Source organism: Melanerpes formicivorus, unplaced genomic scaffold, assembly GCF_026170545.1.
Source record: "Melanerpes formicivorus ecotype bairdi unplaced genomic scaffold, bMelFor1.0.p_v2 SCAF_6, whole genome shotgun sequence".
Taxonomy (NCBI): domain Eukaryota; kingdom Metazoa; phylum Chordata; class Aves; order Piciformes; family Picidae; genus Melanerpes; species Melanerpes formicivorus.
Window position 1 is genome coordinate 26,211,518 of NW_027142358.1, and position 14,361 is coordinate 26,225,878.

A 14,361-nucleotide genomic window follows, 5' to 3' on the forward strand; every position below is an offset into this window, starting at 1 on the left:
CATCCACTTCTGTCAACACAGATGCTGTCAGCTGCTTGAGGTACAGCCATGCCACAGATTCTGAAGCTGAAGGAGCTTTTGTATCAGGACAAGGGTCAACCAGTATCAAATAACACAAGTACAATCAGTACCTCTGTTCTGCTAGCTGAGGTATTTCTAAAGAGATGTAGAGTCATGTTTTCCCTTATAATGCTCCTCTTCATTAACTTTTTTATAGTAATGTGTCTTTAGAGTAACATGATAGCTCATTTCAATAAACTCTCAACTGTGCTACCACATTCACTTCACACAAATATTTATTTCATTATCCATTGGAGCAACAAGTAGCTCAGCTCTGGAGAAAATGCCCTGAGGAGGTGGCACTAGAAAGGTGTTTCTATAATCAAGGTGACTTGTTTTGGCTGCGGCTTTTTTCACTCTCAGGAGCATGTTTGCCACTGCACCATTTTTCTGAGTGGTGTTTTGGATACCGCCGATAAAATGGGCCCTCAGCTTTTTGATTTTTCACAAATGATGTCTGATAAATGGTTAAGCCATCCTTGCTGCTAGGAACTGCTTCATGAGCCCACAGCTGAAAGTTCTGTGAGTTCTGTTGCCGTCTTTCGGGTTCCGCCTTCCTCTGGCCCATACCCTAGATCAAAAAGTGGAAGGAAAAATCCCTGTAAACATATGACTTAGAATCACAGCTTCACAGATGAATCTTGTAACAGTCACTACCCCACAGGGAAGTTAACCAAGCTGTTACCACAGTGATTTCAAGAACTCGGGGTTGATCTTCAGCAAGTTAAAAATAATATTGTCAGACTTGCCTGTATGAACATTTCTGGTTGCAGATATAATGGGAAATCTGTTGACCTTCCACCTCTTAGTACTAATAAACCATTTACACTTTGCATTTCTACAGCACACTCTATACTCAAGGCTATTTAGCTACACTCCGCTAAATTCAAGCTTCCGAGTAACCCAAAGAAATAGGTTAATAATTTTATGTTCAGCCTGCAATAAAAAAACTGAGACAGACCATGAAATCTGAATCTTCAAAGTTATCCCTTGTGTGTCCAAACACAGAGATGAGGCTTCATTTTCACACTCCATAGCTTGCAGAATATTTATTTGGAATTACGGTTGATCGGTATCTCTGAAACTGAAATGCTGCGCAAAGTGCACAGAAATGGAGGACACTCAGGGAATAATGAACAGCAAAAAAATCAGGGCTAAAAGAGCCCAAAGTCAGACAAATTTTCACTATCTCAATTTGCTCATTCTTTGTCTACTCATTATCTTGTGAGTTGCACAATTTACTTTGCTGCTTAGAAAGATGTCAACCAGTTCTGGGCCCCTCAGTTTAGGAAGGATGTTGACTTGCTGGAACGTGTCCAGAGAAGGGCAATGGAGTTGGTAAGGAGTTTGGAACACAAGCCCTATGAAGGGAGACTGGGGGAGCTGGGGTTGCTTAGCCTGGAGAAGAGGAGACTCAGGGGTGACCTTATTGCTCTCTACAACTACCTGAAGGGAGGTTGTAGACAGGCAGAGGTTGGTCTCTTCTCCCAGGCAACCAGCACCAGAACAAGAGGACACAGTCTCAGGCTGTGCCAGGGAAGGTTTAAACTGGAGGTTAGGAAGAAGTTCTACACAGACAGAGTGATTGCCCATTGGGATGGGCTGCCTGAGGAGGTGGTGGAGTCACCATCATTGGAGGTGTTCAGGAGGAGACTTGACAGGGTGCTTGGTTGCATAGTTTAGTTGATTAGGTGGTGTTGGATGATAAGTTGGACACGATGATCTTGAAGGTCTCTTCCAACCTGGTCTATTCTATTCTATTCTATTCTATGCTATGCTATGCTATGCTATTCTAAGAAAAGTGGAAAACCAAACAGTTGCACACACAAAAAATCTCCAAACAATTTAAATTCTTTTAAGAACTGTGGCTTCTGCAACATAGGTTTAAAGAGGTATATTAAAAAGAGATGTGGATTGGGAAATAACACATTCTGGAGACACATTGTGGTGTCCTGTGGATTTTGGTTAAACATGATTAAGAAGAATCTGAACCAAATATGTGGGACTGTGAATTCTGAGTGGCCGAGTGGACAAAAAGTTCAGCACAAGGCAAATCACCTTTACCACTAGTAGGACATATAACTGGGTACAAAACCATGCTAAGACATAAACTCCAGGATCACTAGAAAATTAATTTCAGAGACACAAATCATGGGGCTTTTGCTCCCCTTGAATTTTGCCCTTCTCGAGGACCATGTGTGCTTCTGTGCAAGGTATAGCAGACTGCCATCCCTACATTGATTAAAAGAGTGTTTTTCTTTCCTGTTTACATTTTTCTTTCCTCAAGATATTCAGCATCTTGAATTTTTTTGCAGGGGAGTGAAAAGATGCTGTGTTTAATCTCTGGCAGACTAAGAGACATGGACTTGCTTGATTTTTGCCAGTGCTGGGTACTTACCAAATCAAAATACTCTCCGAAGTTGTGCAGACAGTGTCTGTTGTCATGAGAAGAAAAGGGAAAATTGTTGTTCACTGCTCTCTGAAAAAAAAAGAAGTTATAATTGAAAAAATATGAATTTTCACATCATTTGTTTATTGTTGTGTTTGGACATATGCTGAAATTACAGCTGCTTGTGTTCTAACAAGGAAGTCAGAGAATGGTTTGGGTTGGAAGGGACCCTTGAAGGTCAACTAGGGGTGCATTAAGAAAAGTGTGTTTGGCAGGTCTAGAGAGCTTCTCCTCCCCCTCTACTTTGCCCTGGTGAGACCACACCTGAATATTGTGTCCAGTTTTGTGTTCACCAACTCAAAAGAGACAGGGTTCTACTAAAGAGAGTCTAATGAAGAGCTACAAGAATGACTGTGGGAATGGAACATCTCTCCTATGAAGAAAGACTGAGAAACCTGGGGCTGTTTAGTCTTGAGAAGGCTGAGAGGGGATCTTATTAATGTCTGAAATTATCTGAGGGGTGGGTGTCAAGATGAAGGTGCCAGTCTCATTTCAGTAATGCCCAGTAATAGAACAAGGAACAATGAGTACAAGGTAGAACACAGGAGGTTCCACCTCAACACAAGGAGACACTTCTTTATGGTGAGGGTAACAGAGACCTGGAACAGGCTGCCCAAGAGAGGTTGTGGAATCTCCTTCTCTGCAGACTTTAAAACTCCACCTGGATGTGTTCCTGTGCAGCCTGCCCTAGGTGATCCTGCTTTGGCAGGAGGGTTGAACTAGATGATCTTTTAAGCTCCCTTCCAACCTCTAACATTCTATGATTCTGCGATTCTCTCACTTTTTAAGTTTAAAACCATCACCCCTTGTCCTGTCATAACAGGCCCTGCTAAAAAGTCTATCCCCAGCTTTCTTATAGGCCCCTTTAAGTACTGAAAAGCCACTAGAACATCTCCCTGGAGCCTTCTCTTCTTCAGGATGAACAATCCCAACTCTCTCAGACCGTTCTCAGAGGGCTTCCAGCCCTCACATCGTTGTTGTAGCCTCCTCTGTCCTTGCTCCAACAGGTCCATGTCCCTCCCGTGCTGAGGACTCTAGCCTTGGCCCCAGCACTGCAGGTGGCATCTCAGCAGAGTGGAGCAGAGGGGCAGAATCCCTTCCCTCCACCTGCTGCCTATGCTGCTGGGGATGCAGCCCAGGACATGGTTGGGCACGGTGAGGGCACATTGCTGGCTCAAACCCAGTTTTTCACCCAACACTACATAACATTCACCACCAGTAATTCACATTTGCAAGTTAAACGTTCAACTGCACATTATTTTATAGGGATAATGTGGACCTTCTGTATTGTACTTTATTATTTTTTAAGCAAAATCATCAAGAGATCTGCAGTCCCTTGGCTAGCTGAATACCTGCATGATTAACAGAAAAGTGTGAATTTTCAAAGCAGCAAAACACCAGATAGATGTCAGCACTGGCTTGTTTGATTCACAAGTGAGCCTAGAGCTAATTAAAATGAACGACAAAAGGGACCTCAAAACTGAATTAATCTATGATTTATGTGCTGAATGTCATGTACACTGCTTGTTGCAGGGGAAGTGGAGGAGGTATTAATTGCATAACTAATTTATAATCTCATTCTTTACCATAGTGTTCACCCAACCTCTAAAATGAAATTGGAGTTTCAGAAGAAAAAAAGGACGACTGCAGAACCCCCTCCACACACACACATTTTAGAAGGATTTTAACATATTTAATTTTGTTAAGGTTTCTTTGTTATGTATCATTGCAATGTTATTAAAATATGGAAAAACTGGAACTCTGAAAACTCTTCTGGACTATTAGATTGACTCTGTTCTTCCCTGAGTATGGGGTTGTTTTTTTCTGTTTCTTGTTGGGAACTTTATAATTTCTTATCTGTAAATACTCCAGTAATTTTTACTTTTAACCTTGTGGAATACATTTTTTCATCTTCCAGCTATGATATTCAATTCCAAAGAAGAAAGCAAATTTTCATGTAACACAATTTAAAACATGTTTCAAGAGTAAGTGAAACTGAACCTGTGCTAAAGATAAATGTAATCAGAGGCTTGAATCAGAAAAAAAAAAATCACTGAACACAAAATCTGCCTGCATGGAGTCAGCTGCATGATCCTATTTTAGAGTACTGGGTAAACTAAACAGATTCTCTACCTTTTTTAGGTTTGTGCCACATGTTCACTTGTTTTCTCATACAGATTCAACCAGGCTGCCATTCTATGGATAAGGAAATTAAATGCATATATTCTCACACGTGTTTAAAAATAAGCACCTCCAGAGTCAGTAAATGTAGGACTCACTAAAACATCCTGCTGCAATTTCACGTCAATATTAACATTTTCAGAGCAGAGTTTATTACTAGTGCCCACATGCTGCAGGAAAATTGAAAACCAAGATGGTAAATATTGAATATCACCCCTTGGAAGGATTTCCTGTATAAACTAATGGTTAAAAGAAAAATCTATTACAGAATAATTATAGGACTATCATGAAGTAAGAAATCAGAAGTAGTATCAGCTTAAACAGCACTGGATTTCTGTGAAAATTAATTAACCTCAGAGCCAGTGAGTTCACCAATACAAAGAGATTGGACACATCCACCTTGACACACAGCAACACTCTGTCAGCACTTTAAAAAAGGTCACATAAACAAACTTCCTCAGATTGTTCCTGTGACACCACATTTTAATGCATCTTCACAGTCTCCCTGCTGATCCCATTTCAGCTCTTGATTTACAATAGATAGGAATTCACTTCTAACAGTGAAGGGCTGGTAAGTACAGGACACAAAGCAGCAGCTGAACAGTCTTATTAGTGTTGATAAAAGGTCAGTCTAACTTGTTTCTCCCTTTCAGATGGTGGCTGAGGCCAGATGTTTTGCAGAAATGTATATGGAGTATCATCAGAATCATAGAATAACTTGGGTTGGAAAGGTCCTTAAAAATCATCTAATTCCAACCCCCTGCCATGGGAAGGGACACCTCTCACTAGACCAGGTTGCTCAAGGTTCCCAACTAACCTGGCTTTGAATATTCCCAGGCTTGGAAGACTCCACAACTTCTCTGGCAGCCTGTTCCACTGCCTCATCACCCTCATAGGGAAGAATTTCTTTCTAATATCTAATCTAAATCCAGCTTCTTCCAGTTTGAAGCCCATACCCCTCATCCTGCCACTACAGGCCTTTGTAAAGGTGTACCATGTTACAGTAAAATCTTTTCTTTTTCCGTAGCCCCAAACTTCCCTCTCAAATATCCCTTCCCTGCCCATTTCTGCTTTTCTTTATAGCACACTCTGTGAATGCAACAGTATTGCTCTGTGTAGAGAAAATGAAAATAGAAAATGTTCTGTGCACCAAGTGGGTGGGAAAAGCAAAGCTCAGTGGTGATAAAATAAGGACAAAAATATTGCTTAGGAAGTTGTAACATTTTAAATACTTGTGATTTTAAAATGCTGCATTTTGTTTGCTTACAAAGTTGTCCCAAATCCCATGTTTAAAGCAAGCCTTAAATATCATAGAATCACAGAATGGTTTGGGTCGGAAGGGAAATGTTATAATGTTTCAAATATGAAGTTTCTAAATTGTTAATGATTATAAAAAGATAAAAATACAGAATTTCTGTGCATTTAATTCAAAAGAGATCACAGCATTTCAATTAAATGTTCTTGTAGGGCTTTCCACACAGGTTTTGGATTCAGATTGATGATAATATATTCTGGCACATGAACATGTCTCAAAGAGCTGATGAAGTAACTGATGCTGGAGATCAGTAATAACTACAGCAGGACTTTGAGCATCCAAAATGATAACTGAGTAACAGGGAAATATGTTCCTTCCTTGTACAGCCTGCAATCATTTTATCCCCTGAGGCACAAAGTCTGCCAGGCTGCTGTGACTGCTTTCCTAACTGCCATAAGTGCTGTTCTTAACTCATAATTTAGCAAGTGGCATCTTGCAGAAAGGAGCTCTGTACGCTGACTGTTCTGCCACAGTCACTCACCTGCTCCCGAGCTCTGTATGCTGGCAGCAATCTCTCCTCGATATACTGAGCTGCTCCTAAGCTGTAAACCTCTTTTAGTGCAGAGCTTGTTGTTGAATCAAGTTGACCCTGGAATGCTCCAGCATGAGCAAACTAGAAAATAATGAAAATTGTGACTCATTAAAACAAACAAACAAAACATATAAACCACAACCAAACAAAAAAAACCAAACCAAAAGCCCCAAAACACGAAACCCAAAGAAACCCTGAAACAAACTAAGAACAAAACCTCAAATCAATGCAATCAGAAATGTGGGTAATGGCATTTTCCCATTTATTTCTTATTATTTGGATTGCAGCAGCACCTAGTGGCCTCTGGAAAAAACAGGAGCCTCCCACACACAACACAACTACTGTGATAAAGATTTTACAACATAGATCAGTAGCCAGAAAAGAATATTATTTCTCCAGGAGCATTAAAAATTTGTTTATGAAGAGATAATCCATCTGATAAAACACTTATCAGTATTACAGCAATAGTGGGGGTCGGATGGCACCACTGCAGATCACCTAGTGCAACTCCGCTGCTAAAGCAGCGTCACCCACAGCAGGTTGCCCAGGATTGTAATGTCCAGGAACAGGTTTGGGATCTCTACAGAGAAGGAGACTCCACAACATTTCTGGGCAGTCTGCTCCAGGTCTCTGCCACCCTCACAGCAAAGAAGTTTTTTCATATGTTTGGAGAGAACTTCCTGTGTTCCAGTTTGTGCCTGACGCTCCTTGTCTGGTTGCCAGGCACCATTGAAAAGAGACTGGCCTTGTTCTCTTGCCCTCCACCTTTTAGCTCTTGCTGAGCATTGAGAAGATCCCCTCTCAGTCTGCTCTTCTCAGGCTGAACAGCCTCAGGTCTCTCAGAGAGATACTCCAATCCCCTCAGCATCTTCATAGCCTCTGCTGGATTCTGGTTAGTTCCCTGTCTCCTTTGAACTGGGGAGCCTGGAACAGGAGACAGTACTCCATCGCTAACCTCACTAGGGGAGAGTAGAGAGAGAGGAGAACCTCCCTTGTCTTCTGGCCACACACTCTTCTTAAGGCACCCCAGGTGACCATTTGCTTTCTTGGCCACAAGAGCCCACTGCTTGTTCATGGTGACCTTGCTATCCACCAGCACTTCCATGCTCCCTTATGCTATAATGTCTTTTCCCCCACCCCCCACACTGCTCCTTGCTGTTGTATGATCATAGGTTTGAAAGCATAGAACTCCTGGGAAACAGCTCAGCCAAACATTAGGACCATGAGCTCAGGAACTGAAGACCAGCCTGTGCTAGGCATGTGTCACAGTGCCCTGGGATGCCCAGAGGTCCCAGTACCGGGCCTTTGATGGGGATCACAGCACTTCTTCTGAGGGTGATAACTGAGGTAAATATCAGCTAGCATTTTCCAGAAGGTAAAGAAAACCATAGAGGGATAAATGTAAAATAAAAGACCTTCAGCACTGTTGGAAAACAGCAAAAACATCCCAACACCTTTCCTCACAAACAACAGGAACAGGAAAGCTTGTTTCTGGCTGAAGGACAAAGTCACCCTCTGCATGGTGAGAAGTTAAGGTTAAAAAACCCCAGTGGGGACACAGTGGCTCACCCAAGATCCAGCGTGCTGCTCTCTGTGGTGTGAACACCTGCCCTTGGGCATGGTTCCACACCACTACTGCCCTGGCCACACTGCCTGGCTCCCTGGACACTGTGGTTACCACGGTGACCACTTGGCCCACTCACAGAGTGGGGTGGGGGTAGTACCATGACTTTAGACGCTCCCTGATTGCATCACTAAGTGATTTTGATGTTCCTGTGAGACCCAGATGAGCAAAAGCTTTGCTGCTCTTCCCTATCAGCTGCAGCAGGGGAAAATAAAAGTTGATAAAATAATTTAATGTTGTCTTAAAATGGGAGAGAAATTGATGGTTTTTGGCTTTGAAATCAAGCACTGACTTGCAAACATCCACACTATTTAACTATTAGCTGCATGCTCTGACAGCAAGGATGAAACTTTAAAGATGGGGAAGTAAAGAACCAACCAAAATGTAAAGCTCATTTCACATAAATAAAAATGGAGGCACAAACCCCTTGCTTATGATGAAATGAGCCTGTGGGTGAGCTGCAGACAAGGCAGAACTTCTCACTAAACCAAGCACAAAGCAAGACTTTCCCTCCAAAGACTTGACTCCCTGTAAACAACATGACGCTCATATGGCAAGTGGCTGTTTTCCAGTATTCTGACATTCAAGGCTAACTCATGTAGGAATCAGATACCCTGGCTGGCAAATGGAACAAGAAAAAAAAGCCAGCATTTGTATGAGTTAAGTGCACATGATTCAGTCTCAGACATTTACAAAGTGCAACTACAAATTTCTTGTGGGAGTACCTAGTTTTCCATCTTAGTATCAGACATAGGTCATGATATTTGGGAACCTCGCTGCCATTGTAGAGTTTTTCAAGGCTTTCCTTTACTTTATCTCCCTCAGTATCTGCTGAAGTTTTGATAAGAGCAATTATCTGGGACTCGTTACTATTAATAATACCATTCTGCAAGCTATTTTAAGTACAAAAGTAGGTAAATTACTTTTATGACAATTTACAGAAGCTGGTTTAAACCTTGTTTATGAAAAAGAAGCTATTCCAGATGACACTGTTTTGGTTAAGGAAAAAAAACAAACAGCAGTAACTGTAAACAAGCTGGATTACAGCTAATTAACTTCTTAGTAGCTAGAAGAGTGTTGTGGTTTGGATTCAGTGTGAGGTGGGTGCAGACAATATACTGATGTTGTTAGTTGTTCATAAGGAATCAAGGACTTTCCAGCTTCCTGGTTTGTTCAGGAGCACAAAAAGTTGAGGGGAACATGGCAAGGAGAGCTGACCTAAACTAGCTAAAGAGATATTCCACACCTCCAAATCTCATTCTTAGTATATAAACTGGGGTGTGTTTGCTGTTGGGTGGCTGATCAGTGCTGGAGCACTGGTCAGTGGGTGGGAAGCGATTACACTGTGCATCACTTCTCTTCTCTTGGGTTCTACTTATTTGTCTTATATCCCTTGTCATTACAATGATGATTAACATATTTTATGAATATATTTTAATTAAGTTTCTAAGTTATTCTTATTTCAACCCATGAGTTTTCCTTTTATTTCCACTGGGAGAGAGGAGGAATGAGCAAGAGCCTGCATGGTGCTCAGCTGCCAGTTGAGGTTAAACCAACTCAAAGAGCAATATGGTCTGAAACACTTTTATGACTCTGTTGTCATCCCAGCCTTGACTGTAATGAACTGCCTGGATGTGCCAGCAGCAAAGCAGAAAGCTGGGGAGATAGCTCAGGCTATTTATAAGACTGAGTAAACCAGAGATAGAAACAACTAGAGAAGGATAAAGAACATAACAGGCAGAGGAAACTGGAATTCGTTTTCATTCTATTCTATTAATTTTCAGATTCAGTAAATTGGGGCCTGTTACTGCAAACTCAAACAGTACTTTGTTTTTTAGTGCTGCTCCATTAGAGTGAGTACAGTTAAAGGCTGCAAGAGTTTTGTATTTCCTGCAATCTTCTAGTGAGATATGGGTAAAGCTGCAAAAGTTTAAGGATGAGACTTAGAAGTTCCCTTACTAACACCATCAACAGATTTTAAAGGAACATAATGAATAAATAATTAAAGAAGATTTGTGCCAGTTTGCCAGAGCAGTAAACATAGGTCCAAATTAATGAAAACTGCTTTAAAACATTACCTTAATTATATTTCTTAAATAGATTCTATATGTGTATCTTCATACCAAAATGGATTGTTATAATGTTGTTGTTACTGATAAGAGACCTATGCTCTGTTAGTAAATACATACAAAACTAGAGTATTGTAGCTTGGTTCACAAAGGAAATAAGGCTAATGCCACTGCACTCTGCCTCTGAAATCTAATAATAATTTTTAAACCAACTTTTAGAGACAATTTCAAAGACAATTAGGACCACCTAAACTCCATGAGGATCAGTGGCAGGAGAAAAAAGTACCTCAGTAAAGAAAGGCAGGCAGTGGCCTAGTTGCTATATATATATCATCAAGGACGGTGACGACAGGCTGTTGGCATTTGTACCTCCTGATCAGTCACAAACTGTACTGTCTCTTGTAGCATGGTGAATAAAGAATAACAAATAATAAAGATTAAAAATCCTTTCAGCACTGCTTGCTTGCTTAGGTCATCACAGCTATGTCTTCGTCAATTTCACAATCCTTTCAGCACCGCTTGTTTGCTTAGGTCATCACAGCTACGTCTTCGTCAATTTCACAATCCTTTCAGCACTGCCTGTCTGCTTAGGTCATCACAGCGATGTCTTCGTCAATTTCACTGTATAGCAGAGTCTAGCACACTACAATGTGGTCATGCATTGGAACAGGCTGCCCAGGGAGGTGGTGTACACTGTCCCCGGAGGTGTTAAAAAATGTGTAGACATGGCACTTTGGGAAGTGGTTTAATGGCCACAGTAGTGTTTGGGTTTGGACTTGATGATCTTAAAGGTCTTTTCCAACCAAAACAATCCCATGATTCTATGAATTCATCTCCCCGCACTCTTAAGGTGTCTCCTCACCAAGATTTCAGTGGTGAGAGTTATTCAGCATATCCGCAAACGCCACCAGTAAGCTCTGTTGCCCTGCTCCCCTATATTCAGCACTGGTGAGGCCACATCTTTAGTAGTGTTCAGTTTTGGGGTCATCACTACAAAAAAAAGACACAGGTGCTAGACCAGGTCCACAGAAGGGCAACAAAGGTAGTGAAGGGTCAAAACCAGCTCCTGTGAGGAGTGGCTGAGAGAACTGGGCTTCTTTAGCCTCCAGGGAAGGCGACTGAGGGGAGCTCTTGCTCTCTGCAACTCTAAGGTAGGTGTTGGTCTCTTTCCCCAGTATAAGGTGACAGAATAACAGAAAATGGCCTGAAGTTGTGCCAGCAGAGTTTTAGGTTGGATATTAGAAGCTTCTTCACTTTTAAGTGCTCTCAAATACTGGACTAGGCTGCCCAGGGAGGAGGTAGGTCACCACCTCTGGTGTTTACATGGCTCAAGAGATTTGGCATTGAGAGACCTGGTAGGGTTAGATATGGTTGGAGTTGCTTATCTTAAAGTGTCTTTTCCAATCCAAACGATTCTATGATTCCCTTACCTAAAGTACTTAATTTGGCAACGTCCAACTCTTTGCTCAGGACAGACCTGGGTTTCTGAGGGCACCTGCCGTGCCCAGCTCCCAGATGTGCAGCAGCTCCTGCCACACAAGCCCCGAAGGACACAGCACCCCAGCACGTACCGGCGTAGCAGAGCCAGCTGCCGATGGTGCACCCTCACCGCACCCACCCACCCACAAAGCGCCGAGCAGCCGGGCTCCAACCGGGCCGGGCTCCAACCGGGCTGGGCTCCAACCGGGCTGGACGTAACCGCGACGTTGCACCACAGGCCGTCGCTATCACCCTGCCCTCGAGCACCACCACTCGCGCTCTCCTATTGGCCAGCGCGCCCCTTTCCCGCCCCAGCGCCCACTGGGAGTTCTGGGAAAGTCTCGCGAGAGGTGGTGCCTTGTGTGGAGGCGCAGACGTGCTCCCTGCTTCCCCGCTGACAGCGCCCCCCGCTTCTTCGGGCGCTCGACTGCCGCAACATGGAGGAGCTCTGCGCTGCGGGGGCCGCTGCCCCTCTGCGGACTGACGCGGAGGAGCCGAAACAGGTAGCGATTTGAAGGGGAGAGGAATGGAGGGAGGGTGTGACTCTGTTTGCAGTGTCTTATAGCCGCAGCGGGACTGGGGGTCCCGCGGCTGAGGGACAGCCCCTGTCCCGTAGACTCCTCCGCTCCTACGGAGTTGTTTCTGTCCCCCCCCCCCCCCCCCTTAGCCTGCCCGGTGTGGGGCGGTCGGTGGAGCGGGAGAGGGCAGGCTGAGGCTCGGGAGGGCAGCTGCTGCCGGCGGCGGACCCGGGCGCTGCTGGTTTGGCCGCAGCCCCTGTAAACACAGCCCACAGTGATGTTTTCAGTCTTCTCCGAGGCGTGTATCCAGCTTCCTTCCAGTTTAGCCAGTAAGGCAGTGCTGTTGTCAGGACCGGAGCGCAGCAGGGAACGTGCTAATTATGATTAAGCATTAATTATAATCAGGGTTTCTGTTGTTAAGTGCAGTATGGAGCATGATATTTGCATAAAGAGTGTCCTGTGGATCTGTTTTTTCCTCTTAACATCCATCACTTCAAAGCTCTCAGCACAAGTGTGACAGCTATGTGTTTAGCTGTGGGCAGTAATGAGGCAAAAGCATGTTTAGCTTCAACGTTACTATGTACTAGTGGACACCTTTTCAAACTTCAGTGGTATTACCAGTATTCTGGCTTAGTTTAGTAGTTTCACATTCTCTGGGGACCTGACCTTAATTGCACTTTATAACTCGTAAAGTGGAGCATAGGCATGGTGAAGATGTTGGAGTTTGGGGAGGATGGCTTGGGTTGGAAGGTGTCTTGAAAAATCATCTAGTTCCAATTGCCCTAGCATTGGCAAGGACACCTTCCACTAGACCAGGTTGCTCAAGACCTCATCTAACCTCTAGGGAGGGGACATCCACAGCTTCCCTAATCAACCTGTTCCAGTGTCTCACCACCCTCACTGTGAAGAATTTCTTTCTAATAACTAATCTAGATCTAACTTCCTCAATCATGTGCAGGAGAAAATTCTAGTTGGATGCAGGACAGGCTTTGGTCTGTTGTAGTTAAAAATAGCTTATCACAGAGCAGATCTGATAAATGGAAGTGAAAGACTCATGTCTCTTTGAAAACTAGGGCTCAGTGCTGTTTCTTGGAGGCAATGAAGTGAAAAGCAGCGCTGTGGTGAAGTACTCCTCTGCCCCTCCACAAGCAGCATTTGCCCGTCTGCAGGAGAAAACAGACTTGAAGCTTCCGCCTGCCAACTGGTTGCGTGACAGCGCGAAGCTGGGAGCAGCAGGTACAACCATTCTTGGCAACAACAAAAAAAGTAAACCATTTTCAAGGTAAATAACAGCAGGCTGTATTTTTTTTTTTTTCCCTAGGTCTTTAAGAATAATTCTAACAGTGATCTTGGAACATATGTAACTCAGAGTTTAACATACAGGCTCTGCCATAGCAACTAGCTATTGCTTTTTATAGCCATTCTTCCTCTGCTTTATCATCCTTAGTTCTTGCCTGTATGCTCCAAACTTGCCTCCTTTGTAAAGGATTAATGATTACAGAATGGTTTGGGTTGGAAGGGATATTAAAGATCATCTAGTTTCACCCCACCTGCCATGGGCAAGGACACCTTCTGCTAGAAGAGGTTGCTCAAAGCCCTATCCAGCCTGACCTTGTCATGCTGGTAATGCTGTTGATTATGACTTTTTCTCAAGTGGGTGTTGACACCTTGCTTAAGACTAACTTGATCTTCTGTCCTGGCTGGCTGTTGTCAGATGGTCAAAAATCAAACTAGACTAATTCAGTCAGCCATTCTGGTTTTGGCAACAGGTGAAAATGAACCAAATGTGATGCCCTTTGAAAGCTGCATGAGCCTATTTATAATTCTTCTGGGCCTTGAGGAGTTGGACCTGGCTAACTAACTAATGGCAAAAGAAATTTAAAGTCGTGCTAAGAGTGAGCACAGAAGGTGGAATAAGGGACAAAACAATGCAAGAGAGCAGTGTTAGCTTTCAGTGTGGATGTTTGATAAACAGTTTGAGTTCAGAATGTTTATGAATAGGAGGCTTACATCCTGTGCTGAACAGGCAAACTCGCACCAAGTCAAAAAGTTAGTGAAATTTCAGTTTTTGGACAGTCTGTGTTGAAATCCTCATGATCTGTTTTAGGAGATGTACATTTTTGGACCCGAATAA

At 43.2% G+C, this 14,361-nt stretch overlaps 2 protein-coding genes across 3 annotated transcripts in view; one reads left to right on the forward strand and one right to left on the reverse strand.

The window, feature by feature from the left end:
* Window positions 1-291: 291 nt before the first annotated feature.
* Window positions 292-8,702, reverse strand: TEX36 (testis expressed 36). The gene is made up of 4 exons (XM_068139275.1): window positions 8,586-8,702; window positions 6,487-6,618; window positions 2,459-2,539; window positions 292-631 (listed from the first exon to the last, which is right to left on the reverse strand). Exons 1-4 carry the CDS (start codon window positions 8,700-8,702, stop codon window positions 383-385), a joined length of 579 nt encoding a protein of 192 aa, XP_067995376.1. The 3' UTR covers window positions 292-382.
* Window positions 8,703-12,074: 3,372 nt separating this feature from the next.
* The window catches only part of EDRF1 (erythroid differentiation regulatory factor 1), a 28,306-nt gene continuing 26,019 nt past the window's right edge, over window positions 12,075-14,361 (forward strand). For both annotated transcript variants that reach the window (XM_068140199.1, XM_068140200.1), the window contains exons 1-2: window positions 12,075-12,212; window positions 13,301-13,509. In XM_068140199.1, the coding sequence (XP_067996300.1) occupies window positions 12,147-12,212; window positions 13,301-13,509 (275 nt within the window). In that variant the 5' untranslated portion in view covers window positions 12,075-12,146. The remainder of the gene's footprint in view (window positions 12,213-13,300; window positions 13,510-14,361) is intronic.

Excerpts from the sequence above, each read along its gene's own strand:
- TEX36 (XM_068139275.1), bottom strand. The coding sequence starts at position 8,702 with ATGTTGTTTACAGGGAGTCAAGTCTTTGGAGGGAAAGTCTTGCTTTGT. Across the intron at positions 2,540-6,486 it reads CATACAGAGCTCGGGAGCAG|AGAGCAGTGAACAACAATTT; the intron begins GTGAGTGACTGT and ends TTTTTTTTTCAG. Across the intron at positions 632-2,458 it reads TCGGAGAGTATTTTGATTTG|GGTATGGGCCAGAGGAAGGC; the intron begins GTAAGTACCCAG and ends TTTTTGATCTAG.